This window comes from Balaenoptera physalus (assembly GCF_965194825.1).
Source record: "Balaenoptera physalus genome assembly, chromosome: 1".
Lineage (NCBI taxonomy): Eukaryota > Metazoa > Chordata > Mammalia > Artiodactyla > Balaenopteridae > Balaenoptera > Balaenoptera physalus.
In genome coordinates, this window is record NC_138882.1 from 62,756,661 (window position 1) to 62,783,827 (window position 27,167).

The 27,167-nt window shown below is 41.1% G+C and overlaps 2 protein-coding genes across 5 annotated transcripts in view; one reads left to right on the forward strand and one right to left on the reverse strand.

Annotated features, from left to right (window-relative positions):
* The window catches only part of FIRRM (FIGNL1 interacting regulator of recombination and mitosis), a gene marked incomplete at its 5' end in the record, with an annotated part of 325,889 nt that overhangs the window by 170,405 nt on the left and 128,317 nt on the right, over positions 1–27,167 (reverse strand). The gene's annotated exons all lie outside the window — the stretch shown is intronic.
* SELP (selectin P) overlaps positions 1–27,167 on the forward strand; it is a 54,954-nt gene that overhangs the window by 9,759 nt on the left and 18,028 nt on the right. For 2 of the 4 annotated variants that reach the window (XM_082413470.1, XM_082413471.1), the window contains exons 2-8: positions 14,856–14,946; positions 16,643–17,029; positions 20,301–20,408; positions 20,880–21,065; positions 21,585–21,770; positions 24,078–24,263; positions 26,880–27,065. In XM_082413470.1, coding sequence (XP_082269596.1) covers positions 14,856–14,946; positions 16,643–17,029; positions 20,301–20,408; positions 20,880–21,065; positions 21,585–21,770; positions 24,078–24,263; positions 26,880–27,065 — 1,330 coding nt within the window. The remainder of the gene's footprint in view (positions 1–14,855; positions 14,947–16,642; positions 17,030–20,300; positions 20,409–20,879; positions 21,066–21,584; positions 21,771–24,077; positions 24,264–26,879; positions 27,066–27,167) is intronic. The other 2 variants (XM_082413472.1, XM_082413473.1) reach the window with 2 other exon arrangements.

Genomic DNA, 27,167 nt, shown 5'->3' on the forward strand with positions numbered 1-27,167 from the left:
TCCTCCACTGGCATCCTGAAACTAACCTGGAACTCTGCAATGAAGTGCTAAGAACTCCAGCCCTGGAATCGTTTTGAATATTTCAATGACAAGACCTCTTCCTTTGCCCTTGAGCACATTTGTCTCTTGGGATTCCGGAACCTCGAACTCTGTGTGAAAATTCAACTTCAAGTTCAGAGTGGCTTCAATTAACCCTAGGACCTGAGGAAAGATGTTAAAGTTTCTCTGGTGGGGTGTTTTCAATCAGATGGATCTCAGAGTTGGGGGAGTGCTAGACGGGGAACTTACAGTTAAATTATGCCAATGTTAGTCAGGGTGTGAGTGGACTAAGAAGCAGGTCTGGATTCATTTCCATTTATACCTTTTAACCATCTTAGGTCTGTTGATTCTAGTTCTTACGCTTCCTTCCATTACCTATTTTTCAAAATGTAATTAAATTGTTCACGCTCTCCTGGGCTGGCTGCTAGCTCTTAGAAAGTGCAGTTTCAGAATTTTGTAAATGGAAGCTTATTAATCAAACCCTCAAACATCACAGTGACTTACTACATAACAGGCAGTACTGGGAAAAGAGTCTGGACCTGACCTTAGAGGGTAGGCACATGATGTTTCATAAGTGGAATTTATTATTACATTGTCTTCTAAGTGACTCATTTCTCTGTTTGAAAAGCACAACAGAAATTTTATAAAGTCAAATACACAAAATGAATCCTTTATATTTGTAGAGATATAGCTCAGCCATGGTCCAAATGGCTTAAAAAATCTTTTAAGTGTGCTACTTTATATTTAATGCTAATATTTCATCCTAAATAATGGTGATCAGGAGTCTAAATACATATATATGTGTGTATATATACATATATATATATATATATATATATGCTTTGATTCTTAGTGTTGAGGTTGTCCTGGGTTCCTTCCTGTCTTTATTTCTATTTGCTATTTGGCTTATAGACCTCTTTGTTTCACTGTTTCATTTTCTGCCTTTAGGCTGAGGCCACTAATATCTGTGCTATATTACCACCATCACCCATAAACTTAAGGGAAATAATATGATATCAGTTGTACTGCCTTGAAAATCTAGACTCTGCCACCAACAAGTTGTATAGTTCTGTCTCTTCAATGACTCTCATATCTGCCTTCCCCCTTTGTATTCTCATTGACCCTCTTTAATTTCCTTTCTTTCCCATAAGAAATTTCTAAGATAAAACAGACTGATTTTGTAGATATTATAATATCCAACATTTGCAAATATTTATTCGGTGCCCCACCATGCACCTAGCAGTGTGCTAGAAGTATATGTAAATAAATGTTGAAGAGAAATCATTTGTTTAAAACCACCTGTAGACTTGCTGCTTTTTAATTTGAAAGACTACAGATTATAATATTACCTCAAATTATAAAAAAGAAACACCATCGTTAGATGCATCTATTCAGGACGCTTCTCTCTTCAAAACCCTGGCAATTGGATCCCTTCTGCAACTGTCATTTCAAACTCACCAGATCTGACTCCAGACCAGCTTCTTTTCAACTAACCTCTAGGACTTCCCAATTTTCAGCAGCAATCAGACCACATCACTATCTCTCGTAAAATCTACTTGCTGCCCCATTTGTCTTGCACTTAGAACAAAAAGCTCACCCCCTTGTTTTAGTTCCTAAAGCCCAGAGTGATCTGTCCCCAGCTTTATCTCATACTCTTCTACCCTTGCTCATTCCATTCCAGCGACACTGATGTTTTCATGTTCTTTGAACACTCCACATTTTCCTTCCACCTTAAAGCCTTCACATTAGCATTTCCTTCTGTCTTTAATGCTTTTCCTCCTGCTTCTCACTGGTTTCTTCTGGTCATTCTGCTCTCAGCTTAAATGCCACCTTTTTAAAGAGGTCTTCCCTGACCTCCCTCCCTGTCTAATATAACCACCCCGTCACTCTATCACATAACCTGGCTTTAATTCTCTACCTAGCACTTACCACTGTCTTCTATTTTTTATGTTTACTCGTTCAGTACTGTTGTGTATATATTGGTGTTTGTTTCATTGTCTGTCTTCCACAGAATGTCCATTTCATGAGGAAAGGAATCGTGTCTTCTTTTACCATTTTAATTGCCAGTGCCTATAACAGTGCCTGACACATTGTAGGCACTTAATAAATCGATAGTTATTGAAATAAATAATGGGAAAGAGCACAGGCAATAACAAGGGCGTGCCTATCTTGGGGTGCGGAGGAAGGGATTGGTAACAGGGAAGCCTCCTTTGAGGAGGAGACTCTTGGACTTTTAGAGCTAGGCACCCACAGAAGGAGAGGGTGCTCTGGGCATAAAAAGAACATGGGGAACATACCGTGCATTCTGGAAAGTACAAGATGTCTTGTTATAAATGCACCGTAGAATTGCGGTGGGGGCAGGGTGTAATTGAGGAGTAATGGCAGGAGATGGGACTAGACAAATAGGAAGAAGCCTCATCTTGAAGAGCCTCACAGTGTCATCTTAAGGAGCTGGTATGTACTGCTCAGGGAGTAGGAACAGCTGATGGGTTTTAACTAGTGAAGCAATATGATCAGATTTTGTGTTAGGAATATCATTCAGACAGCATTAGAGATAAAGAACTGGAGATGGGTAATCTTGAGAAGAAGACACCAGTGAGAAGATGATTTCTCTGGTCCAGGAAGGAAATGATAATGTCTGAATTAGTGCTGCAGCAATAAAGTGGAAATCTGGAGAATGGCCAGGTATCTCATCAGAAGGTAAAGTCAATAGGATTTGATGGCAGATTGATGTGAAGGGATCCTTGGTCTTCCCTCCCTGGTCCCACCTGATGGAGGACTTCAGGGTCTCTGTGGGCAGGTAGGTTATGGGGCTTGGGTCAGTGATACTGTCTGTTCATAAGAACATCCATCCCTTATATGAGCCTTCTTCGGTGCTGGAGCCTTTCAAAGGGACACACCCACTCCAGAGAGTGACATGGAATTTGCCTTCACCTCTCCCTCTTCTAAGAGCTGCCACTATTTGATGCTTCTCCAGGCTTTCCTGAGACACACCAGCTATGGCAGGTCCTAATTCCCCCACTTCTCGTCCACTTAACCCCATCTGCCACCCTCATGGAGTTAAGTGAGTGAGTCCTTCTCCTTATTTCTCTCACATGGGACGCGAGCCATCATGCCCCTTGTTTCTCTCATACTCAAAGAGAATGAGACCAAGTGCTGAAACATATTTTTTTGCACAGCCATATTATACTCTTCTACCTAATCATAATACACTTTTACATTTGATACGATCACTGCTGTAACCATATTGTACTTAGTTCTAATTATCACATATTTCTCCAACATTTTCCCATTCAGCACGCCTCTAGCTTACTTTCAGTCATTCCCTTGCCATTTTTCACTTATTCATTCATTCATCTATAACATATTTATTAAGGATCAAGGGATTCAGACATGAGTAAGTCATATCCCTTGCCCTGAGAAGCCTCTGCCAGCAGCTGCCTCCAGCTGTGTGTGCTCATATGTTTGCTTTGCATTTGGATTGCAGACTTCATGCTCAGGAGGAAAGTCAGGGATGGAGATGCTGATGGAGAGCCACTGGCAAACACATGACCATAAGGAGGCCCTAGGAAAGCAGAAGAGTGATAAGAGAATAGGGCCAGGGAGGTAGGAACCCAGGGGAATCTCTATCTCTATCTCTGCAAGAGGGTTGATGTGGATTCAAGAGAAGACTCAGAACAGTTGCTCAAGATGTCAGAAAAGAATCAAGAGAAGAACCAAGGGAAGCATTTTAAGCAAAAGGAAATAGTCAGTAATATTTATTGCTGCAGAAAGGTCAAGGAAGATGATGATGGAAAGACTTCATTGGGTTTGGTAATTAGGATGTCAGGGGTAAAGTCAGCAGGAGCAGTTTTGTAGTCTGGTGGGACTGGGGGTTGGAGAGGAAAGGGGAGGCAAGGAAATTAAGAAAACTGAACTGTAAAGGAAGGAGAGAAATCAGACAGGACCTAGGCAGAAGACAGAGGGTCTAGGGAGGGACATTGTAGGTTCTGCCTCTAAAAGTGCAAGGCTGTGGTCTACAACATAGACAGGAGAACAGAATCACCTTTCTTTTTTTTTTTAATTTTTCTCACATCTTTATTGGAGTACAAATGCTTTACAATGTTGTGTTAGTTTCTGCTGTACAACAAAGTGAATCAGCTATATGTATACATATATCCCCATATGCCCTCCCTCTTGAGCCTCCCTCCCACTCTCCCTATCCCACCCCTCTAGGTGGACACAAAGCACCAAGCTGATCTCCCTGTGCTATGCAGCTGCTTCCCACTAGCTATCTATTTTACATTTGGTAGTATATATGTCAATGTTACTCTCTCACTTCATCCCAGCTTCCCCTTCCCCTCGCCCGTTCCCTCAAGTCTGTTCTCTACATCTGCGTCTTTATTCCTGCCCTGCCACTAGGTTCATCAGTACCGCTTTTTAAGATTTCATATATATGCTAACGCATACGGTATTTGTTTTTCTTTTTGACTCACTTCACTCTGTATGACAGTCTCTAGGTCCATACACCTCACTACAAATAACTCAGTTTCGTTCCTTTTTAAGGCTGAAGTAATATTCCATTGTATATATGTGCCACATCTTCTTTATCCATTCATCTGTTGATGGATATTTAGGTTGCTTCCATGTCCTGGCTGTTGTAAATAATGCTGCAATGAACATTGTGGTACATATATCTTTTTGAATGATGGTTTTCTCAGGGTATATGCCCAGTAGTGAGATTGCTGGGTCATATGGTAGTTCTATTTGTAGTTTTTTAAGGAACCTCCATACTGTTCTCCATAGTGGCTGTATCAATTTACATTCCCACCAACAGTGCAAGAGGGTTCCCTTTTCCCCACACCCTCTCCAGCATTTATTGTTTGTAGATTTTTTGATGATGGCCATTCTGACTGGTGTGAGGGGATACCCCATTGTGGTTTTGATTTGCATTTCTCTAATGATTAGTGATGCTGAGCATCTTTTCATGCATTTGTTGGCAATCTGTCTGTCTTCTGTGGAGAAATGTCTATTTAGGTCTTCTGCCCATTTTTGGACTGGGTTGTTTGTTTTCGTGATATTGAGCTGTATGAGCTGCTTGTACATTTTGGAGGTTAATCCTTTGTCCATTGTTTCATTTGCAAATATTTTCTCCCATTCTGAGGGTTGTCTTTTCATCTTGTTTGTGGTTTCCTTTGCTGTGTAAAAGCTTCTAAGTTTCATTAGGTCCCATTTGTTTATTTTTGTTGTTATTTCCATTACTCTAGGAGGTGGGTCAAAAAGGATCTTGCTGTGATTTATGTCATGGAGTGTTCTGCCTATGTTTTCCTCTAAGAGTTTTATAGTGTCTGGCCTTACATTTAGGTCTTTAATCCATTTTGAGTTTATTTTTGTGTATGGTGTTAGGGTATGTTCTAATTTCATTCTTTTACATGTAGCTGTCCATTTTTCCCAGCACCACTTATTGAAGAGGCTGTCTCTTCTCCACTGTTTATTCTTGCCTCCTTTCTCAAAGATAAGGTGACCAAATGTGCATGGGTTTATCTCTGGGCTTTCTATCTTGTTCCATTGATCTATGTTTCTGTTTTTGTGCCAGTACCATACTGTCTTGATTACTGTAGCTTTGTGGTATAGTTTGAAGTCAAGGAGCCTGATTCCTCCAGCTCCGTTTTTCTTTCTCAAGATTGCTTTGGCTATTCGGGGTCTTTTGTGTTTCCATACAAATTGTAAAATTTCTTGTTCTAGCTCTGTGAAAAATGCCATTGGCAATTTGATAGGGATTGCATTGAACCTGTAGATTGCTTTGGGTAGTATAGTCATTTTCACAATATTGATTCTTTTTTTTTTTAAATTTTTATTTATTTATTTATTTATTATTGATGGCTGTGTTGGGTCTTCGTTTCTGTGCGAGGGCCCTCTCCAGTTGCAGCAAGTGGGGACCACTCCTCATCGCAGTGCGCAGACCTCTCATTATCGCGGCCTCTCTTGTTGCGGAGCACAGGCTCCAGACGCGCATGCTCAGTAATTGTGGCTCACGGGCCTAGTTGCTCCATGGCATGTGGGATCTTCCCAGACCAGGGCTCGAACCTGTGTCGTCTGCATTGGCAGGCAGATTCTCAACCACTGCGCCACCAGGGAAGCCCCACAATATTGATTCTTACAATCCAGTTGCATGGTATATCTCTCCATCTGTTTATGATATCTTTGATTTCTTTCAACAGTGTTTTATAGTTATCTGAGTACAGGTCTTTTGCTTCCTTAGGTAGGTTTATTCCTAGGTATTTTATTCTTTTTGTTGTGATGGTAAATGGGATTGTTTCCTTAATTTCTCTTTCTGATCTTTCATTGTTAGTGTATAGGAATGCGAGAGATTTCTGTGTATTAATTTTGTATCCTGCAACCTTACCAAATTCATTGATTAGTTCTAGTAGTTTTCTGGTGGCATCTTTAGGATTTTCTATGTATAATATCACGTCATTGGCAAACAGTGACAGTTTTACTTCTTTTCCAATTTGTATTCCTTTTATTTCTTTTTCTTCTCTGATTGCTGTGGCTAGGACTTCCAATACTATGTTGAATAACAGTGGTGAGAGTGGACATCCTTGTCTTGTTCCTGATCTTAGAAGAAATGCTTTCAGTTTTTCACCATTGAGAATGATGTTTGCTGTGGGTTTGTCATATATGGCTTTTATTATGTTGAGGTAGGTTCCCGCTATGCCCACTTTCTGGAGAGTTTTTGTCATAAATGGGTGTTGAATTTTGTCAAAAGCTTTTTCCGCATCTATTGAGATGATCATATGGTTTTTATTCTTTAATTTGTTAATATGATGTATCACATTGACTGTTTTGGGTATATTGAAGAATCCTTGCATCCCTGGGATAAATCCCACTTGATCATGGTGTATGATCCTTGTAATGTGTTGTTGGATTCTGTTTGTTAGTATTTTGTTGAGGATTTTTGCGTCTATGTTCATCAGTGATATTGGTCCATAATTTTCTTTTTTTGTGATATCTTTGCCTGGTTTTGGTATCAGGGTGATGGTGGCCTCGTAGAATGTGTTTGGGAGTGTTCCTACCTCTGTAATTTTTTCGAAGAGTTTGAGAAGGATAAGTGTTAACTCTTCTCTAAATGTTTGATAGAATTCACCTGTGAAGCCATCTGGTCCTGGACTTTTGTTTGTTGGAAGATTTTTAATTACAGTTTCTGTTTCATTACCTGTGACTGGTCTGTTTATATTTTCTAATTCTTCCTGTTCAATCTTGGAAGGTTGTACTTTTCTAAGAATTTGTCCATTTCTTTCAGGTTGTCCGTTTTATTGGCATATAGTTGCTTGTACTAGTCTCTTATGATCTTTTGTATTTCTGCAGTGTCAGTTGTAATCTCTGCTTTTTCATTGCTAATTTTATTGATTTGAGTCCTCTCCCTTTTTTTCTTGATGACTCTGGCTAAAGGTTTATCAATTTTATTTATCCCCTCAAAGAAGCAGCTTTTAGTTTTATTGATCTTTGCTATTGTTTTCTTTGTTTCTATTTCACTTATTTCTGCTCTGATCTTTATGATTTCTTTCCTTCTTCTAATTTTGGGTTTTCTTTGTTCATTTTCTAGTTGCTTTAGGTGTAAGGTTAGATTGTTTATTTGAGATTTTCCTTGTTTCTTGAGGTGAGTTTGAATTACTATGAACTTCCCTCTTAGAACTGTTTTTGCTGTGTCCCATAGGTTTTGAATCATAATGTTTTCACTGTCATTTGTTTCTAGGTATTTTTTGATTTTCTCTTTGATTTCTTCAGTGATCTCTTGGTTATTTAGCAGTGCACTCTTTAGCCTCCATGTATTTGTGTTTTTTACTGTTTTTGTCCTGTAATTGATTTCTAATCTCACAGCATTGTGGTCGGAAAAGATGCTTGATACGGTTTCAATTTTCTTAAGTTTTCCAAGGCTTGATTTGTGACCCAAAATGTGATTTATTCTGGAGAACGTTCCGTGTGCACTTGAGAAGAAAGTATATTCTTCCACTTTTGGGTGGAATGTCCTAAAAATATCAATTAAGTTTATCTGGTCTGTTGTGTCATTTAAAGCTTGTGTTCCTTATTTATTTTCTGTATGGATGATCTGTATGTTGGTGTAAGAGGGGTGTTAAAGTCCCCCACTATTATTGTGTTACAGTCGATTTCTCCTTTTATGGCTGTTAGCATTTGCCCTATGTATTGAGGGGCTCCTATGTGGGCTGCATAAATATTTATAATTGTTATGTTTTCTTCTTGGATTGATCCCTTGATCATTATGTAGTGTCCTTCCTTATCTATTATAACAGCCTTTATTTTAAAGTCTATTTTATCTGATATAAGTATTGCTACTACAGCTTTCTTGTGATTTCCATTTGCATGGAATATCTTTTTCCATCCCCTCACTTTCAGTCCGTATATGTCCCTAGCTCTGAAGTGGGTTTCTTGTAGACAGCATATCTAAGCATCTTGTTTTTGTATCCATTCAGCCAGTCTGTGTCTTTAGGTTGGGGTATTTAATCCATTTACATTAAGGTTATTATTGATATGTATGTTCCTATTACCATCTTCTTAATTGATCTGGGTTTGTTTCTGTGGGTATTTTTCTTCTCTTGTGTTTCCCGCTTAGGGAAGTTCCTTTAGCATTTGTTCTAGAGCTGGTTTGGTGGTGCTGAATTCTCTTAGCTTTTGGTTGTCTGTAAAGCTTTTGATTTCTTCATTGAATCTGAATGAGATCTTTGCTGGGTAGAGTAATCTTGGCTGTAGGTTTTTCCCTTTCATCACTTTAAGTATGTCCTGCCACTCCCTTCTGGCTTGCAGAGTTTCTGCTGAAAGATCAGCTGTTAACCTTATGGGGATCCCTTGTATGTTATTTGTTGCTTTTCCCTTGTTTCTTTTAATATTATTTCTTTTTATTTAATTTTTGATAGTTTGGTTAATATGTGTCCTGGTGTGTTTCTCTTTGAGTTTATCCTGTATGGAACTCTCTGTGCTTCCTGGACTTCATTGACTCTTTCCCTTCCCATTTTAGGGAAGTTTTCGACTATAATCCTTTAAATATTTCTCAGATCCTCTGTTTTTTCTTCTTCTTCTGGGACCCCTATAATTCAAATGTTGGTGCCTTTAATGTTGTCCCAGAGGTCTCTGAGACTGTCGTCAATTCTTTTCATTCTTTTTTCTTTATTCTGCTCCCTGGCAGTTATTTCCACCATTTTAGCTTCCAGCTCACTTATCCGTTCTTCTGCCCCAGTTATTCTGCTATTGATTCCTTCTAGAGTATTTTTTCATATCAGTTATTGTGCTGTTCATCACTGTTTGTTTGCTCTTTAGTTCTTCTAGATCCTTGTTAAATGTTTCTTGTATTTCCTCCATTCTGTTTCCAAGATTTTGTATCATCTTTACTATCATTACTCTGAATTCTTTCTCAGGTAGGTTGCCTATTTCATTCATTTATTTGGTCCTGTAGGTTTTTACCTTGCTCCTTTGTCTGTAACATATTTTTTGTCGTTTCTTTTTTTTTTTTTTTTTTTTTGATGGGTGGTGCTGTATTCCTGTCTTACTGGTTGTTTGGCCTGAGGCGTTCAGCAATGGAGTTTGAAGGCAGGTGGATAGAGCTGGGTCTTGGTGCTGAGATGAGGACCTCCAGAAGGCCTCAGTCCGATTAATATTCCCTGGGGTCTGAGGTTCTCTGTTAGTCCAGTGGTTTGGACTCAGAGCTCCCACCACAGTAGCTTGGGCCTGACCTCCAGCCTGGGAACCAAGATCCCACAAGCCGTGTGGCGCAGCAAAAAAAAGAAAAAATAAAAGAGAAAAAAAGGAGCAATACAATAAGAAAGAATAAAAAACAAAATAAAATTAGAAAGATAAAAAATTTATTAGGAAAAATAAAAATATAATTGAAACAACAGCAAGAAGGTAAAAGAAAACCACAACAGAAAAAAGAAAAAAAAATGAAAAGAGGGGAACAAGCCCAAAAGAGCAGAATGATAGCAAAGTATAAAGAATGAAATAAAATTAGAAAAAGAAAAGATTTATTAGAAAAAATAAAAATATAAATGAATCAACAATGAATCAACAAGGTAAAACAAAACCCCAATCTAAAAGAGGAAAAAAGAAAAAAAAAAAAGCCTTGGCTATGGGGGGCAGAGTTTAGGTGGGGGTGAAACTTAGGCAGGGGTGGGGTTTAGGGGTGGGTGGGGCCTAGGCTCAGGACCCATGCAGCCAGAAAAGGCCTTGGTGGCAGGGTCTAGCAGGGTGACGTTCAAGCACGGGGCGGGGCCTCTGCTTAGGACCTGTGCAGACGGGGAGAGGCAGCACCGGAGTGTGGAGTTGCCCAGTTTGGAGGCAAGGTCCTGGGTGAGGGTGTGTGGGTGCCAGTCCTGTCCTGCCTCCACTTCTCCTCCCTCCTCACTCCCCGCAATGTGCCACGTCCTACCCGGTCGCTGGGGGTTCCTCCCGTCCCCTTAGGTGTCCGTGGTCCCCCACCAGTGCCTGGTAGGTGCCCTAGTTGTGCAGAGATGCGAATTCCACATCCTCCTAGTATGCCATCTTGACTCTGCCCCTCCCCCAATCGCCTTTCTATGGTACCATTCCTGCCAACTTTGTAAGCCACCCAGAATGCTGGCAGCCATGGGATTCCTACTGGCATTTACTACCTCTTTTTGTGCAAAGGTCGAGGGAAAAACACTTCTGGCTCCTTCTACTTTGTCTCTGCCTCTCTCTTCACCCTGCAATCACTTTTAGTCATTTGAAAAGTAAAATTAAAGATTACCACGGTGCAAAGCAGCCTTCATGAAGGTTTATACAGGCACAGGATGTTATTCTAATGACCCCATCTCAGACTCCTTCCCAGTGACTTCCAGTTTGAAGCAGGTTGCCAAAGAACATTAAGGTAAAAATTAGCAGAGCACACAGCTGCTCCTCCTAGAGAGGCATTTCCTGCTGTTTCAACACGTAACTTGTTTAGTAACAAACACCAGGACAGAATCCTTAACTCTTCACCAATGTAGACCACTGTCCTAAAGATGACACTGAGAGCAGGGGCAGATGTGAGAAGGCTTACCCACCCCAAGGAAGTTTCAGAGGGAAATTATTACTCGAATGAAGATTTTTAAGCATCATTCATCCTCCACACCCACACACAAAACCCTTGTCATTTGCCAATGAGTCAAGGTGCTGCCTTACAGTTAACACAGAGATTTGAACTTGGGGTCCATGAACCTTCTGAAATTGTCTAAAAAGTTGCAAGTCTGCAATTTTTTAAAAAAGAATCCTGACTATGGCTTTTATCAGACTTTCAAAGGAGTACACGAGTTCTGTGAAAATAAGAATCACTGTGTTAACCCAACATGCATTGCGGTGCGGAAGCTTCGGCAAATCATCTAAATTCGCTGAGTCTCAGTGATAGGCAGTGATGGTGGTCCCATCTCGAGCATCCATGGTCCAAAAGGCCTGCTGAAGAATGCTGGAGAAATGCCTAATTGATTTGGAGTAATCTTCACGGTTTCCTACAGCTCTCAAACATTCTATGAGAGGTGATACTTGGTATTTGATTTTAAAAAACAGAAAAGTATGGTCAGATTAAAGCAGGGGACACACAATGACTTGCATTTTCCTTTCTTAGATATTGTGTCTTGACCAGAAGCACTTACCAGTCCTCTAAAACCTTAAAATGTTCAAAACTAGCACTCTGTCTCTCTCTCTCTCTATTTTGTTTAAACCAAACCATACTGAAAAGTTTAAACAAGCAAGTTAAACCATAAAACAGCTCTGTTGGGATGGTGGGAGGAGTTGGGAATGGAGACAGGGAAAAGGAGCCTCATCTGGTCATTGTCCCAACACACTTCCTTGAGCTGGTCCCAAAGCCAGAGAAACCCCTAGAAATACTCTCTACAGGAAGAAAACCACTTTCTAAGGGCACAGGAAGAGCACCACTAGATTAAAAACACTGCGATCCTCCTCCAATCTACCCGAGAAGAAACGCAGTAGAGTTTCAAAGGCAAATACTGAGGTCCCCTTCATTAGGCTACACTACTGTGCTCTTCACCAGCAATATTTTTGCTTCTGTACCTCCAAAAAAATTCTGAAAAACTAGATAACCTCTTGAACCTTTCTAAGTGGAGAGCTAAAATTTTAGCTCTCCACTTAGAAAGGTTTTTTCATCATAAGTTTTTAAATAAAAGATGGAATTTCCAGTACATTATAAAGATTGGCCTTTTACAGTAAATAAATATAACATCATTTCCTAGAATTTATCCAATGGAATAAAATACCATCGTGATCTGATAACACTTATCACTTAAAAAAACATAAACTAGTTTCTAATAGTAGGGAATTTTATATTATTTATTTTCTCTTCTTTAATACCTATTTCTATTTCACTTCCTCTACAGAATTTAAATCTAATTCATTTTTAAGGTTAAAGTATTTTATTGATCACTATGTCATACTTCTTTACACAAATAAAAATATAATTAAGTTGAAATGTAAAAGATGCAATTTTCTGAAACCATAAATCTCTGCTAAATTTTTCACCTTTTTGATTGAGTTAGCATGACAATTACTTTTAGTACACAATTAAATAAAATAGCATAAACATACTACAAATTTTGATAAGTAATTTAAACTTCCCTATTTAAAATGCTGTTGAAGATGCATCTCTACATGAGAAGAGGGGCTTTTTCCCTATTCATGTAACCTTGTATGAATATTATTTATTGATACAATCAAACAAGTTCAGCATCAATTCTATTCCTAAATTTTGTTTTTTGAGGATTTTAAGCATTAAGGACTTTTATTCATATGACTAAGTAAATGGAAATGGAAGCTTATTATAGCAATGTCTCTCAATTCTTTGAATTCCTTCCAAGTTTCATGTCCCAAATTACATAGTGATGTATTATCAACATTTAGTCAATGGTCTAGAATCTGACAACTTAAGTGGGTCTTCATCAAAGCTGATGAAAAGAGAGAAATGGAAACCACTGGACTTGAAACAGATTTGTTACACTATCATTTGAAGCATTCAAGTTGTCAAGATCTAAACCAATATTTTGGATGGTCTCTGTTTGGCACACCCACTGATGTTTTTTACATACAGAGGCAAGGCCTAATGATAAATAAGAGTCAAGTTATAAAAGGTATGATTTCTTTTATAAAATGGGAGAAGGACACATTTGTAGGCAGGTTGGTTTTAGGAAAGTGCACATGTTGGAGTTGAGAATCTGAACACAGATTTACTTGAATCCTCCTTGTTTGTGTACCCCTTGGGAAGCCAGGCTCATTCTGGTTTAAAGATTTCTGCTGTAGAACCTGGCATGGTACTCTTTGGGTACTGAATAGAAATATGGTACTAATAATAGCTGGTGATATAATACAATCCACAGAGAACTCCATGGGATTAAGTTTCCACTAAGGAATTATCACCATACTTCCTGTGCAAATAAACAGCACCATAAATCATAACATTATGATACTCCCAGTGTTTGATAATAGGTCCTGCAGAGGCCAGTTGATTAGTGTCCTAGTTCATAAGAACACAAAATATGCCTGCTTATTTTAAAGACAATATTCAGAAACTCCTAGATGGAAAAGTGCCAGGCTTCTTATAAAAAGATAACCCCACTATCTGGGAGACTTGCACTGATTTGTGTTGTATCCACCTCACTGTCTGGTCTGGCTGTGGTCAACAGTGTATATGCACTGTGCATGTGCACACACACACTACCACCACCCCCCCTCCCCATACAGCCTACATCATACATCTCTGGAGCCCAGCTGTGGCAATTGAGAATTTCTATATGGGAAGGGTTTGGGGTAGCAATCTGGCTGGAAGAGCAATAAAGCTTCAGTTGCAAAGCAAATGCACAATTTTTATGTTGGTGGTTATATTGGGGTAGCTCTGGATGAGTACAGATGCGGCAGCTAGGCTTGGTCATGTCACATATTCTCTCATTGACAACAACACAGCATGGATTTGAAAGCCTGGAGGTTTACAAAAGTAAAAAAGTAAAGTGGAAAAACCTCTTGTTTCAAAGTCAGGCTCTGCTTCTGTCCTTTTGAATGTTACTTTAGACTCTTCAACCTTCAGTATTTTCATGTGTAACATGAGGGTGTTGGATGAACATTTACAGAACTTATTTGTCTAAAAACACTTTAAAAATGTTAATAGATTTGATGAAATCCCAACAGAAGGGAGCTCATGAGAAATCATACTTGCTATAGATCCAAGGAAAATAAGTTTATTATTCATATATTAATAAAAATTAAACATATATGTATGTATACATGTATACATTAAGCATTGGATAATATTATAGATATATGCTGAAATGATAAAGCAAGAAAAGAAAACATAGATCAATAATACAGGATAGACGACATAGCACAGCACAATTAGTTGATGCTCTGTGCATCAAAGTATAGGTCAGACAACTGTGTGGATCATAGAGTTTCTGTGTGACTTCCTATTAATCTTGGGTATGGCATACCAGTTCTTAAAGGGAGATTACTGCATAATAATAATGACAGTGTTTTTTTACATAAATATTACAAAATATGTCAGAAAAGCAAATACTAGTGGCACAAAGTAGTTACTCAATAAATATTTGTTGAATGAATGAAGAAATGAATTTTGTCCTGAGCCTTGGTGCAGTGTCCAACTGGGGTAGGACTCAAGCAGAGCAGTGAGAAATAAAAAAGGAGCAGAGGGCTTAAGCCACCCCCTAACGGAAACAGGCAGGATTATAACTCAATACCATGATTATTAACTAGAATTTTTTGGCCACACTGATTGCACATGGATACTAAAAGGAAGTTTTCTTTTCTTATTACAGGCCAGCTGCCTAAAAGCCATCTGGAACTGGAGATTTCAGAGAGTGGTCTTCAGAACCACCCAACTCTTTTGCTTCAGTGCCCTGATCTCTGGTAAAATTTATGCTAACCCTTCACATGGCCCTCAGTGATTAGGGTAACTTCTCCAAGTGGGAGAAGTTAAGGATGGTAGCCGGTTGTTGTTAGGTATTAGAAAACAGTTCAAGCCCAGATTCCTGGAGGAAAAATGCACCCGACACCATCCTATTGGTAGAAAAGGCTTCAGGAAGAACGTAAACAGATATACCCAGGACCAACTTATCCATTAGACTCAATAGACACAGGCCCACGTTACCTTTAGGGACCCACAAAAATGCTTTAATTTCTTTAAAAATCATTTCCTTCTAGGCCCAAAAAAATGTTTTAGTGTATAATACTAATATGTTCATCTTTATACCAATGCAGTTATAAAATAGTTTTTAATATTTTATTATCGAGGAAGGGAACTCCAAAGGCAAAATTGCCTAGAGTCCATGCAAGCCAATATGCAGCCCTGGTGACATCAGAATAAAGTCTTCAGGCAAAAAAATGCCACAGAGGTGCCTGTGAGGGAGGGACAGACTGAAACGACCCTCTTGTGGGCAGCAGAGAAGAAGGTTGAATAGGAACGAGACTTTATAAACAGGAAAAAGAGCCATTTCCAGGTTTGATTGCTTACATTGTACACCTCTTCACATGGGAACTGGCCTCTTCTGGCTGGGGTGAGCTCCCACCGGCTAGGATAACAATACCTCGCATCATAGTGCCCTTTATACCTTTAAGGGGCACATTCTTTATTTCATTTGAGTTCACAAACATCTCTTTAAAAGGCCTGTTTTAAGCCCTATGTTAACAAGTGAGTAAGCAGAGATGGAGGAAGTAGAGTAATTTATCAAAGGGAAACGGCCCAGAGCAGTGGGATGAGTGTAAGATTGCAAACCGGGAGATACAATGAGCCTTTGCCACAAACCTGTTGTGTTTCACCCAACAAGTATGGAGAGAATGCCTGTTAAGTGCCAGGCTCTGTGCTTGGTGTTAAGAATCCAGAGGTAAAAAGAGACCACCATCAGGATTCAAAATCTAGCACATGCGACCCATGTCATATAGACAGATGCTGCAATACCTGGAAGTAAGGGAGGTGGAGACAGAGAAGGGTGCAGTGGGAGCTGAATACCAAGCCCACCTGAAGAAGTCAGGAAAGTAGGGGAGGAAAGTTACCACACTAAGCGGTCAGGGCAGCCAGAAGAGCAGGAAGAGCATGTGCAAAGGCATGGAAGTGGGACTTAACGTTTTGCTAAAAAAGTAAATATGGTGGGTGATGAGGCTGGACCAGCAGGTAGGTGCCAGATCATAAAGCATCTTACTTTCCATGTGAAGAGGTAGCACCTGGAGATATGAGGCCGCCATTGAGACATTTTCCATGTCATTTACTTTGGGCTTGGGCAAATTATTTAATGTCTCCTCCATTTATAAAAGGAGAAGATTAGATGACCTCCACGGTCCCTTCCAACTCTTATATCTTATGATTCCAGATCTTGAATACCAAGGATCCTCAGAAGGGGACATTTTCTTATTCCATCTTCCTGTATACTTTCAAGTAAAAGATGGAAACCACTCTTTTTGCTTCAAACAACCGGATTAGACATAAAACGGTCATGTTTTTGGTATCTGTCTTCTAGTCCAACTCATCTGACTACACAGAAGTGTACTTATGCTCACAATCTCCTTCTCATTAGGGGTGCTAACCTGACCCACACTTTCCTTTCCTTAGAGCTAATTAACCAGAAAGAAGTGGCAGCGTGGACCTATCACTACAGCAACAAATCATATTCATGGAATTATTCCCGGGCATTCTGCCAGAAGTACTACACGGATTTAGTAGCTATCCAGAATAAAAATGAGATTGCTTACCTCAATGAGGCCATACCTTACTACAGTTCTTACTACTGGATTGGGATCCGAAAGATCAACAACCAGTGGACCTGGGTGGGAACCAGAAAGACTCTCACCGAGGAGGCTGAGAACTGGGCTGACAACGAGCCCAACAACAAGAAGAACAATCAGGACTGCGTGGAGATCTACATCAAGAGCTTGTCAGCCCCTGGCAAGTGGAATGACGAGCCCTGCGGGAAAAAAAAGCGGGCGCTGTGCTATACAGGTAGGGCCTTCTCTGCACTGAAATCTGACTGTTTATAAAAAAAAAATGCCTTCCCTGCTTCGTTAATATAGCCCCTGAGTCAATAGCATTGAGTCTCAAAGTCAGGGACAGGAAAAGAAAGAGTAAACTGTCAATCAAGCAGCATTATTGAGCACCTTGAAGAATATAAGCTCAGGATTAGAGAAAACTGGCCTTTTGAAGCCAAAAGGAAATTTTAAATATCATCTGGTCCACCCTTCTGGAGAGTGGAGAATCAATGTATTGATTGATTTCATCTAATGTATAATTGATGAAATAGATGCTCAGGAAATTTGTCTCCTAAAATTTATGTCCAGAGCTTGTTTGTACCACTGTGCCCTAGAATAAGAGACTGTGTAAGTTGAGAGGGAACTTGGCCTTGCCTCTAGGAGATACAGATGTAACTAATACCTATTGAACATCAGTACGTTCCAGGCATCACTATTAGTTCATGTGTCGTTAGTCCATTTAGTATTAGTTGCATTTAGTCCTCATGAGAAGCTCATCAATCAGCTCCTTCTGCTGCCCTCATTTTGCTGATGAGGGAAAGGCTCAGAGCTATTCAAGAATCTGCCCAAGATTCCGAGTTCCTTGATGATGGAGCCAGTTTCAAACTCATGTTTACTCCAAAGGTGGTATTTTTAGCCACATATGCGACCACACTCTTTGCTCAACATTCTCAGGAGGCAATTTGAGAACATGACCAAGGATGACAGTGCTTTACAGATTCCCTTCAACAACAACATATCTCCAGGTCCATTGGACTTTGGTAGGGGATGAGGGGTGAGGAAAGGGAAGAGGTAACTGAAGGTGAGATCCTGTGAGTATATTTGATTCTCCACTCTCCAGATTCCAGAGTAAGCAGACCTTGCGTGAAAGCTTGGTCTTCCTGTGGTCATGTGCCTCGTGCCAGAACTGATTCCATCTTTCTGATGTGGCTTCCCATCCAGAGGAGCCCACCTTGCCCTGGGTAGCATACAAACACTGTAGCTAGGGAGAGTATGGACTGCCCTGGGCAAGAGAGTCCTGAATACTCTGAAGCTTCTTCTTCAATAAATCGTCTTACAGATGTCACCCACACTCTGCTATATATGTTCTAAATTTGTTAGATTATAAACACCTCCCCTCAGAAGTCCTCAACAATAATGGAACAGAATACAGAGTATAGAGTATTCCCTGTACTTTCTCCCTCTCCTCATACAGCCTCCTAGCTGAGGGGAAACATACCCATACACGCGTTGTCATGTAGTCAGATCTCGTTTTACAAATAACTTATTCTTATGTTTAATAAATAAAATAATGACCTGTTCTTTAGAGGCCAGGACGGACGTTACGAGAGGGTGAGCTCACCCTATTGCTCTGTCAGTCAGCTTCCTACCCTTCCTGGGCTATGCCTCCCTACAACTGTCCTGCTCAGATTATCTTGGCTGCCACGAGATGTTCCAATATGCCACTGCTTCCCCTCCCCACTCAAACTTCAGCCTCCCTATCTGCAAGATAGTCTTCCTCAACAAAGCTTGCGAGGAAGAAAAGAGATTGAAAATTACTGGCATGAATGATAATGAACAAGGCCACTCCCCTAGCCTGCAACAACGGCAGGCGTCACTAATTGGTACAATTTCACCCGAACACAGTTGGCTTCTACCTCCGCTAATGCAATACTCTAGGCATTGACTGCCATTTTGCCATCCAAGATGTAAAGAATGTAGGGAACCATCAGTTCTCTGTGGGAGATAGATGAGAAATAGATAGGTACACTACACTGCAACAAGAAAACTAAGCTGGAATAATTCCCTAAATGTCAGGATTACTTAGACCTCAGAACAAGGTGTCAAGGAAAAAACAAAAAAAGATTGATTCATTGAGTCACCATTATGTTCTTTCCTGGAGATCCAAGAAATAGATAAGTTATTAACCTGCCTGGAAACCCTGAAATGGAATAGAATACAGAACATTGGCTGTTCTTCCATTCCTAGAGTTCTGAGATCCTGAGGAAGCTACAGTCAGGACAAAATTTTTATGCTCCGAGAGCATAGGGCAGTCAGGTATTACCGTAAGGCACTGGTGGGTCAAGGTGAATAGGGTGGAAGACATGGACCAAACTTCTATTTAGGAGCTCCTGTTGCTTCCTGCATCTTCTCTTTACCTGGAACCCTTCCCAGTGGTTCAGTGCAGCTTCACCAAACTCACTGGCTGCCATGGGAACTTCCTGCTGTAGAACACTGCATGGCTTAGAGAGCTACAGCATCTCAGGGTTAAGAGGGACTATAGAGACCAAATAGCACAACCTGCTATGTGACATATGGATTGCCTCTTATGATTGACCCCAATGTGGACCAATGGTTGGCTGGGCTTAGGAAACACCACCAGAAAAGAGTTCAGCCACAGACCTTGCTCCCAGCTATGACCTCATCAATAAAAACACTCTCAGCGCTTTCATGGTATCAATTCTAATACTAATCGACCACCAAGGGCATAGTGCATACACCCTCAACAAGTCTCTTACAGGAAAGAAACTCTGTCCCTTCTCTGTGCTGTCACCCAAGTGGCATAGACTTAGTGAGGAGGGCCTGGCAGGCCAGTCATCTCTGTACCATCTAAATCTGGCATATGTAGACTTGTGACACAGCTCCCCATAAGGTCATTTGTCCTTGACCATGAGTAGGTCTTAAACATCTCATTCAGCTCCTCTGCTCCTCCGCCATGTGGTGTCGGGCATAGACTTAAAACAGACCAACGGTGGAAGGGCTTTGGCCCTAACATTGGGCAGGTTGGGCTCAAAGAAGTAACTTGCCTGAGGTCACATAATATTAGGAGTGGATTCTGACTATGTATGCAAGACCCCTGCCACCCCCGGGTTCCTAACCTCCATGCTGTGATATTTGTCATAGGAGTTTCCGTAATAATACAACTCTATGAACCCTCTTAGTTAAAAGCCACATGCTATTTTGTACCACACAGAGGAGTTTCACGGTCTACCCATGTATTGGCTCCATTGTCCACACATGGCAACCCCTCTTCGGGCAACACTAAATGCAGCCTGAAATAGAAGCCAGGGAACGCTCCAGCAGGCTCCGACGGTGTCCTTCACAGGGAACAAGCTGGCTCTCCAGGGGATGCTGGGGTTTTTCTGTTGTCTGGCTAGATCAAGCTTACCCAAGTGGGACTAAGTCTGTGACTTGGAATAAGAATCCAGCTTTTCTTCCCACCTCCTGGGAACGCCCATGATTGTGACCCTTCTGTATCCATGCAGCTTCCTGCCAGGATATGTCCTGCAGCAAGCAAGGAGAATGCATTGAGACCATCGGAAACTATACCTGCTCCTGTTACCCTGGATTCTATGGACCAGAATGTGAATATGGTGAGGCCCCTATTTTGTTGATAGCACTGTGGTCATTGGTCTTGTGCTAGAGGCGATGCCAGGAAGAAAATCATGTTGGAGTTGCTCCAGTGAGTAAAGGCTAGTCCCAGGGCCTCTCTCTACCATCTGTCAGTCTGCCTCACTCAGATTGTCAGAGACACACACTCTGGGTTAAAACACTTTATTCTTAGAGAGAGCATTTCCTCCCCAAATCTCAAAAGGTAAAAGGGAAATGAAAAGGCAGTAAAACAAAGAGAACTCTTTCAGGCTAATTTTGCTTGTTGGGAATAAAAACCAGTGAAAGAGTGATTATTTCCCAAGTTGCAACCAATACAAAGCTAAAGATGAACAGGTTGTGTTAGAAGTCCAGGGAGGTTGGTTTAGGTGGGTTATACAAACAGTTCAGCTTGTAGCAAACCTGACATTGTCTTTCCACCTGCAAAGAAAGAAATCAATATTTCGTCCCCACAGTCACAGAGTGTAGCGAATTTGACCTCCCTCAACACGTGCTCATGAACTGCAGTCACCCTCTGGGAAACTTCCCTTTCAACACACAGTGCAGCTTCCACTGCGCTGAAGGGTACACACTGAATGGACCCAGCAAACTGGAATGTTTGGCTTCTGGAGTCTGGACGAATACGCCTCCACAGTGTGTAGGTATGTAGACCCAGTTCTTTCCATCTTCACTCACAACTAGAATTTCAGAGGGGAGAACAAGCTCCCCCCATTTAAAAGACAAGGGAAATAATGAGGATCTACACGAGATGGGAAATTCTGCTTGTGACTCTTACCCGGAAACCAGAGTAACACTAATTTTAATTTTCATGATTTTGTATCTGTGGAGTGAGGTAGTCAGTTTGGTTCTTGATTCTCAGGCAAAAGCAATACAAAAGGGTCCTTCTCCATTTGTTAATTGCAAAGTGAACAGAGTACAATAATGATCTAGGGGTTGGGTATTATTAATTTGATAATTTTTACCTTGCTTCTTTAAAAAGTAAACAACAAAAGGATGCTTGGATCTTTCCAAACAGCTATTGAAAGTACCACTTAACCATCAAAGTTCATCACCTGCCTGACACTTTGGGAAGATGCAGACAGCTGTTGCAGCATCTTAAGGCTTCCAAGGTGCTAGGCATAATCTAAGGTCTCATGCCATTGTTCTGTGGTTGTTTTTAGCTGTCCAGTGCCCACCCCTGAGGTCTCCTGAGCAAGGAAGCATGACCTGTTTCCACTCTGCAAAAGCATTCCAGCACCAGTCCAGCTGCAGCTTCAGTTGCGAAGAGGGATTTGCATTAGTTGGGCCAGAGGTGGTGCAATGCACAGCCTCGGGGGTGTGGACAGCCCCAGCTCCAGTGTGTAAAGGTGAGTTTCAGGCAGTTGGGGATGTATAATGTCCACTGCACCTGGTTCTTGCTGGGAGCACAGATGAAACTGGCTAGCTTATGGAGAAACTGGCCTGAATCACCACAACTTGACTCTCCTTTTACCTACCACTCAGCTAGATTGTGTTCATCTGAGATAGGAAAAGAGTGTCAAGCTCTAGAAAAAAAAAAAAGAGGCTGATTTTACTACTTATTTTAAACAAAATTTAAAAGTCCTCCTTTCCCCCAAACTCACTGCCCTCAAGCAATTTCAGAACGACCTCATTCATAAATTTCACGTAAGAGGGAAAGGGTAGCATCTACATCTGTAAGTAGACACTAGAAGACCTACCAGGACAGGTTTATAGCAGTAAAGGGAATAAAGGACATTAGAAAAAGCTTGAAGGAGTCTTTTATTTTAAAGAGATTTAGGTCCCCCTGAAGCCTGGTACTACATACAAGTCTGGACAAACATCACTAGGGTCTCCTGAACCTTACAGATTCCTAGCGCCACCTGGATTTCCAGAGGTGGTTTCACCATTGCTCTCTAGCTGTGGGCATGGTTTTTCTCCTTCCTCAGTACCTTTCTCTCTGTCCTTGGTTGTTCTCTCCAGCTATGCAGTGTCAGCTCCCGGAAGCCCCTAGCAAAGGAACCCTGGACTGTGTCCATCCCCTCACTGCCTTTGCAATGGCTCCAGCTGCAAATTTGAATGTGAACCTGACCATCGAGTGAGGGACTGGGACACACTCTGCTGCACTGGCCCTGGCTGGGGGACTGTACCCTTGCCAGCCTTCGAGGGTAGGATTTTTCATTAGCAGCCCCCAGTGCACCGGGAAGGAGTCACAGCACAGTGGAAAGATCAAGGGCTCTTAATGTCAGGATGACCTCCTCCAGGCTCTGGCACTGAAACAGGTTGTCCAATGTCCGGGAGGCATGGTTTTTTCCTCCATGAAATGAGCTACGAATTGCAAGGAGCTTCAGTGAGGATGAAGTATATAAAAAGTATACAATTCAATAGCTTGTATAATGTACCTCGCAGACAGCCTTTGTTTCTGCCTCTTTTTTCCCTCCCTGCCTCATTGGTGTATAGAAGCTGTGGGTGAGTGTCCTTCCTATACTTCAGATGGAGTCAGAACAGTGGCTACTAGGACACAGAGAGAGATTGCTCCTCATAGCCCTCAGTGGTAGCCTTTGACAAAGGATCAAAGGAACACTGCATTGAAAAAGAGGTTGTGACACAATTCTAGGCAGTTAGCTAATACCACAAAACTGAATTCTGTGTAATCGCCTCACACCTTCATCTTATAAAGCAAAAATGGGGACTAGGATGGGGGGAAATGAAATGTTGGATTAGGGAATTCCCGGGAGACCTGGATTATTAAACCCAGCTCTACTACTGTCTACATATAAGACCTTAGGGATGTCACTTAAAATTTCTGGACCTCACTTTTCTCATCTGCCAAGTAAGCGAGAAACACTAGAGGGTCTTTGGTTCTTAAATGCCCTGACTCTGTAAAAAACAGAGGTCTAAGGTCGCAGTGTACAGGTAGTCTTTATACTCTGAAAAACTCCAGGAGTATCCTGGAGATGAAATGCTTTGTCAAGGAAGAGCAGGAGGAAGCCAGTCTTTATCAGAACTGAGGTCACTCGGGGCTTAATTGTGCTCAGGAACTGACCTTGGGTTGCACTCACTTGGCAATTGAAGTCTGATTAGGATGACATCCTGTGTTCAAGAGACAAGGCTCTTTCAGGATCATTTTATAGGGCTCGGTATTAGAGTGCCAACAATAAGCTATGTTGTTGCAGCTTTTTCCTTAAAAGTCCAGTCTGTTCTATATCTCCTCCTTCCAGATCCAATTTCACAAATATTGCCAATAAATATTTAAATAGCACCTTCAATGTCCGAAACACTGCCAGGCTCTGGGAATACAACTCTGGAAGAATGACACCAGCCTCAAGGAGACTGCGGTCTAAGGGGCAGAATTACAGTAATGCATGAACAGCTCAACAACAGGGGCTGTGGGAGCACACAGGAAGAGCTTCTAGCCCGAGCTGGGGTGGGCAGGGAAGGCTTCTTAAGGAAAGTGAAGTCTAAGCTGAGACTCGAAGGGCAGGTGAGTGATCCAGGTAAAGAGGGGCATGGCAAGGTGTTCCCGGCAGATACCTCTTTTCGTAAAAGGAGGATTTAGGGTTCTGCACATACTGACAATGTGGGTTGAAAAGATGGAGCATCTCTCAAGGGGCTCTTCTGATAAAGAATTGAGCCCTTCTACTGCCCAGTATCAGACAATCGCTTTTTCCATTTAGCCATTGCCTGTGAACCTCTGGAGAGTCCTGTGCATGGAAGCATGGATTGCTCCCTGTCTTCGAGAGCATTTCAGTACAACACCAACTGTAGCTTTCGTTGTGCTGAGGGTTTCACATTGAGAGGAGATGGCACAGTTCGATGTACTGATTTGGGACAGTGGACGGCGCCAGCCCCAGTCTGCCAAGGTACTGTGATAGCAGAACGTTGCTTCCACGCCTCTCAGCTTATTCAACGCATCAGCATGTGCATTGAGTTCCGTCATTCATTTATTATTCAAACATTCACTAAGACTCTACTATGTTCCAGGCCCTTTGTGTGGGCACTCGGGATGAAGTGGTGAGTAAGGGCAGTCTTAGGCATGTGTTTATTACAGTATCCTGAAACGCAAGGCATGGACTGACATGGATGTCGTGAGTTGGCATGAAGGAAGGAGGGGCTGGGAGGAAAGAATTATGCATGAGGAACAGCATGGAACAGTGGAAGGGTAATGACAAGACATTTAGTCCAGTTCTGTCATTTCCTGGCAACAAGCTTTTGGTCTCTCTGAAACTCAGTGTCACCTGCAAAATAAGAGTACTATTATCTCCCTTACCTGCCTCACTACTGGTTGTGGATTAATGTGTGTAAATGCAAGCTTAAAAATGCTACGAGGGACTTCCCTTGTGGCACAGTGGTTAAGAATCCATCTGCCAATGCAGGGGACACGGGTTCCATTTCTGGTCCGGGAAGATCCCACGTGCCACAGAGTAACTAAGTCTGTGAGCCACAACTACCGAGCCTGCGCTCTAGAGCCCGCAGGCCACAACTACTGAGCCCGCGCACCACAATTACTGAAGCCTGGGCGCCTAGAGCCCATGCTCCACAATGAAGAGTAGCCCCCGCTCGCTGCAACTAGAGAAAGCCTGCGCAGAGCAACGAAGACCCAACGCAGCCAAAAATAAATAAAATAAAATAAATTTATTTTAAAAAACTGCTATGAGCTTTACAAATGTAGGTAAAATAATGATCATAACATTACCTTGTAAATCATATGTCTCTGATCTGATTTTACAAAGTGATCTCTTTTAAATAGTTCATGTTCTTAATATTTCGCTCTTGAAGAACTGAGGCATAGGGAAGTCACGAAGATTATTTTTTTTACAAGAGGTACCCCACAAAGAATTTATGTCCCAGAAGTGAAAATATTGGCATTTCATGTGAGATCCCAAGCAATTTATGTGAACCATGGGTCTAAGTATACCTGATTTTAAAATGAGGCAGTGGTTTGAAAGTAGTGTCTTGAAGAGAGATGTATACGCCCATGTTCATAGCAGCATTATACATAACAGTTAAAATGTGGAAGCAACCCAAGTGTCCATCATAGATGAATGGATAAGAAAAACGTGGTATATACATACATACAATGGAATATTATTCAGCCTTAAAAAGGAAGGAAATTCTGACATATGCTACAACATGGATGAATCTCAAGGACATTATGCTGAGTGTAGTAAGCCAATCACAAAAAGACAAGTACTGAGTGATTCCACATGTAGGAGGTACTTAGAGTAGTCAAAATCACTGAGACAGAAAGTGGAATGGTTGTTGCTGGGGCCTAGAGGAGGAATAGGTAGTTGCTGTTAAATGTTCTGGAGATGGATGGTGGTGATAGTTGCACAAAAATATGAATGTACTTAATCCCACTGGAATGTACACTTAGAAATGGTTAAGTGGTAAAGGATAAGTTTTATGCTGTGTGTATTTTACTACAGTTAAAAAATTGAAAAAAAAAGTGAGGCAGTAGAGGAATAGATCATCATACACCATGATGGTGAGGCTTAGCGAGGGGAATGGGAGGTACTGGGAATGTATTGTCTGAGAGACAAAGACACAGAGAGCCCTTTGACATGCTTAAAAGGAGATGGTCTTAAGGGGTCACTGGAGACATTCTTGTCTCCAGTAAGGTAAATGTCTAATCATCCAGAAGAGAGAACTGACTATTCTCTTAAGCATCTAGATACGTGGTTTCAATAACTCCCCTGGTAGGCCTTCCTAGCGTTTTCCACTCTGACATTCAAGGTCTGCACCTGATGCATAGCTATAATGATTTTAAGACTATTACTACTACTGCTACTACTGCTGCTGCTACTACTACTATTAGTAATAATAATAATAGATAATATTTATTGAGCATTTTAGTCAAACTCCATGAGGTAGTTAAAACTATTGCTCCCCTTTTAAAGATGAGAAAAGACTTAATATATATAGAATACATGTGCTCTCTCCATTTATGGCCATCTGCATTATATGATTGAGATCATAGTGTGTATATAATTTTTATCCTGCTTTTTCACTTGACATTGTACATTGAGACACCTCCCACTCCCATATCTTTCCAAGGTGAAATATATCATATTCCTTTCATGCATCCACGATAGTTAATTTTTGGCCTCTAATTAGTGGCATTTATGTTCATTTTCAATATTTTGCTCTCACAAATAATATCATGATAAAAATTCTCTGAACTGATTTTTGATATGCATCTTGTTACATACTTAGCATAGATTCTTGGGTCCAAAAGTATGATATTTTTTAAGCTATGAATACATATTGCCAAATGCTTAACAATGGCTCAACATCTCCTCATAAAGTCCTTCATTTGGCATTGGGATTATATGACACTTTTCTTGTCCTCCAGGTTAAACATGCCCAATTCAGAAATCCCTCTTGTTGGCACTAGAAAGAGTGAAGGGGTGGAAATCAATGAGTACTTGTTTATTACTTTCCTCACTCCCTTACTTTCTCACTTCCTCACTCCTTAGCGTTGCAGTGCCAGTATCTTCCAGCCTCAAACAAGGCCCAGGTGAACTGCTCCCATCCCTTTGGTGCCTTTAGGTACCAGTCGACCTGCAGCTTCACCTGTGATGAGGGCTTGCTCCTGGTGGGAGCAAGTGTGCTGCAATGCTTGGATACGGGGAACTGGAATGCTTCTTTTCCAGAATGCCAAGGTAAAATGAATTCTTTCCAGTGTCTTGGAAATAAACTGTAGGCTTATTTTAAAAAGCTGTATTTTAAAGGTGGTAACTGTCTAGGGGACAGAAACTTGAAAT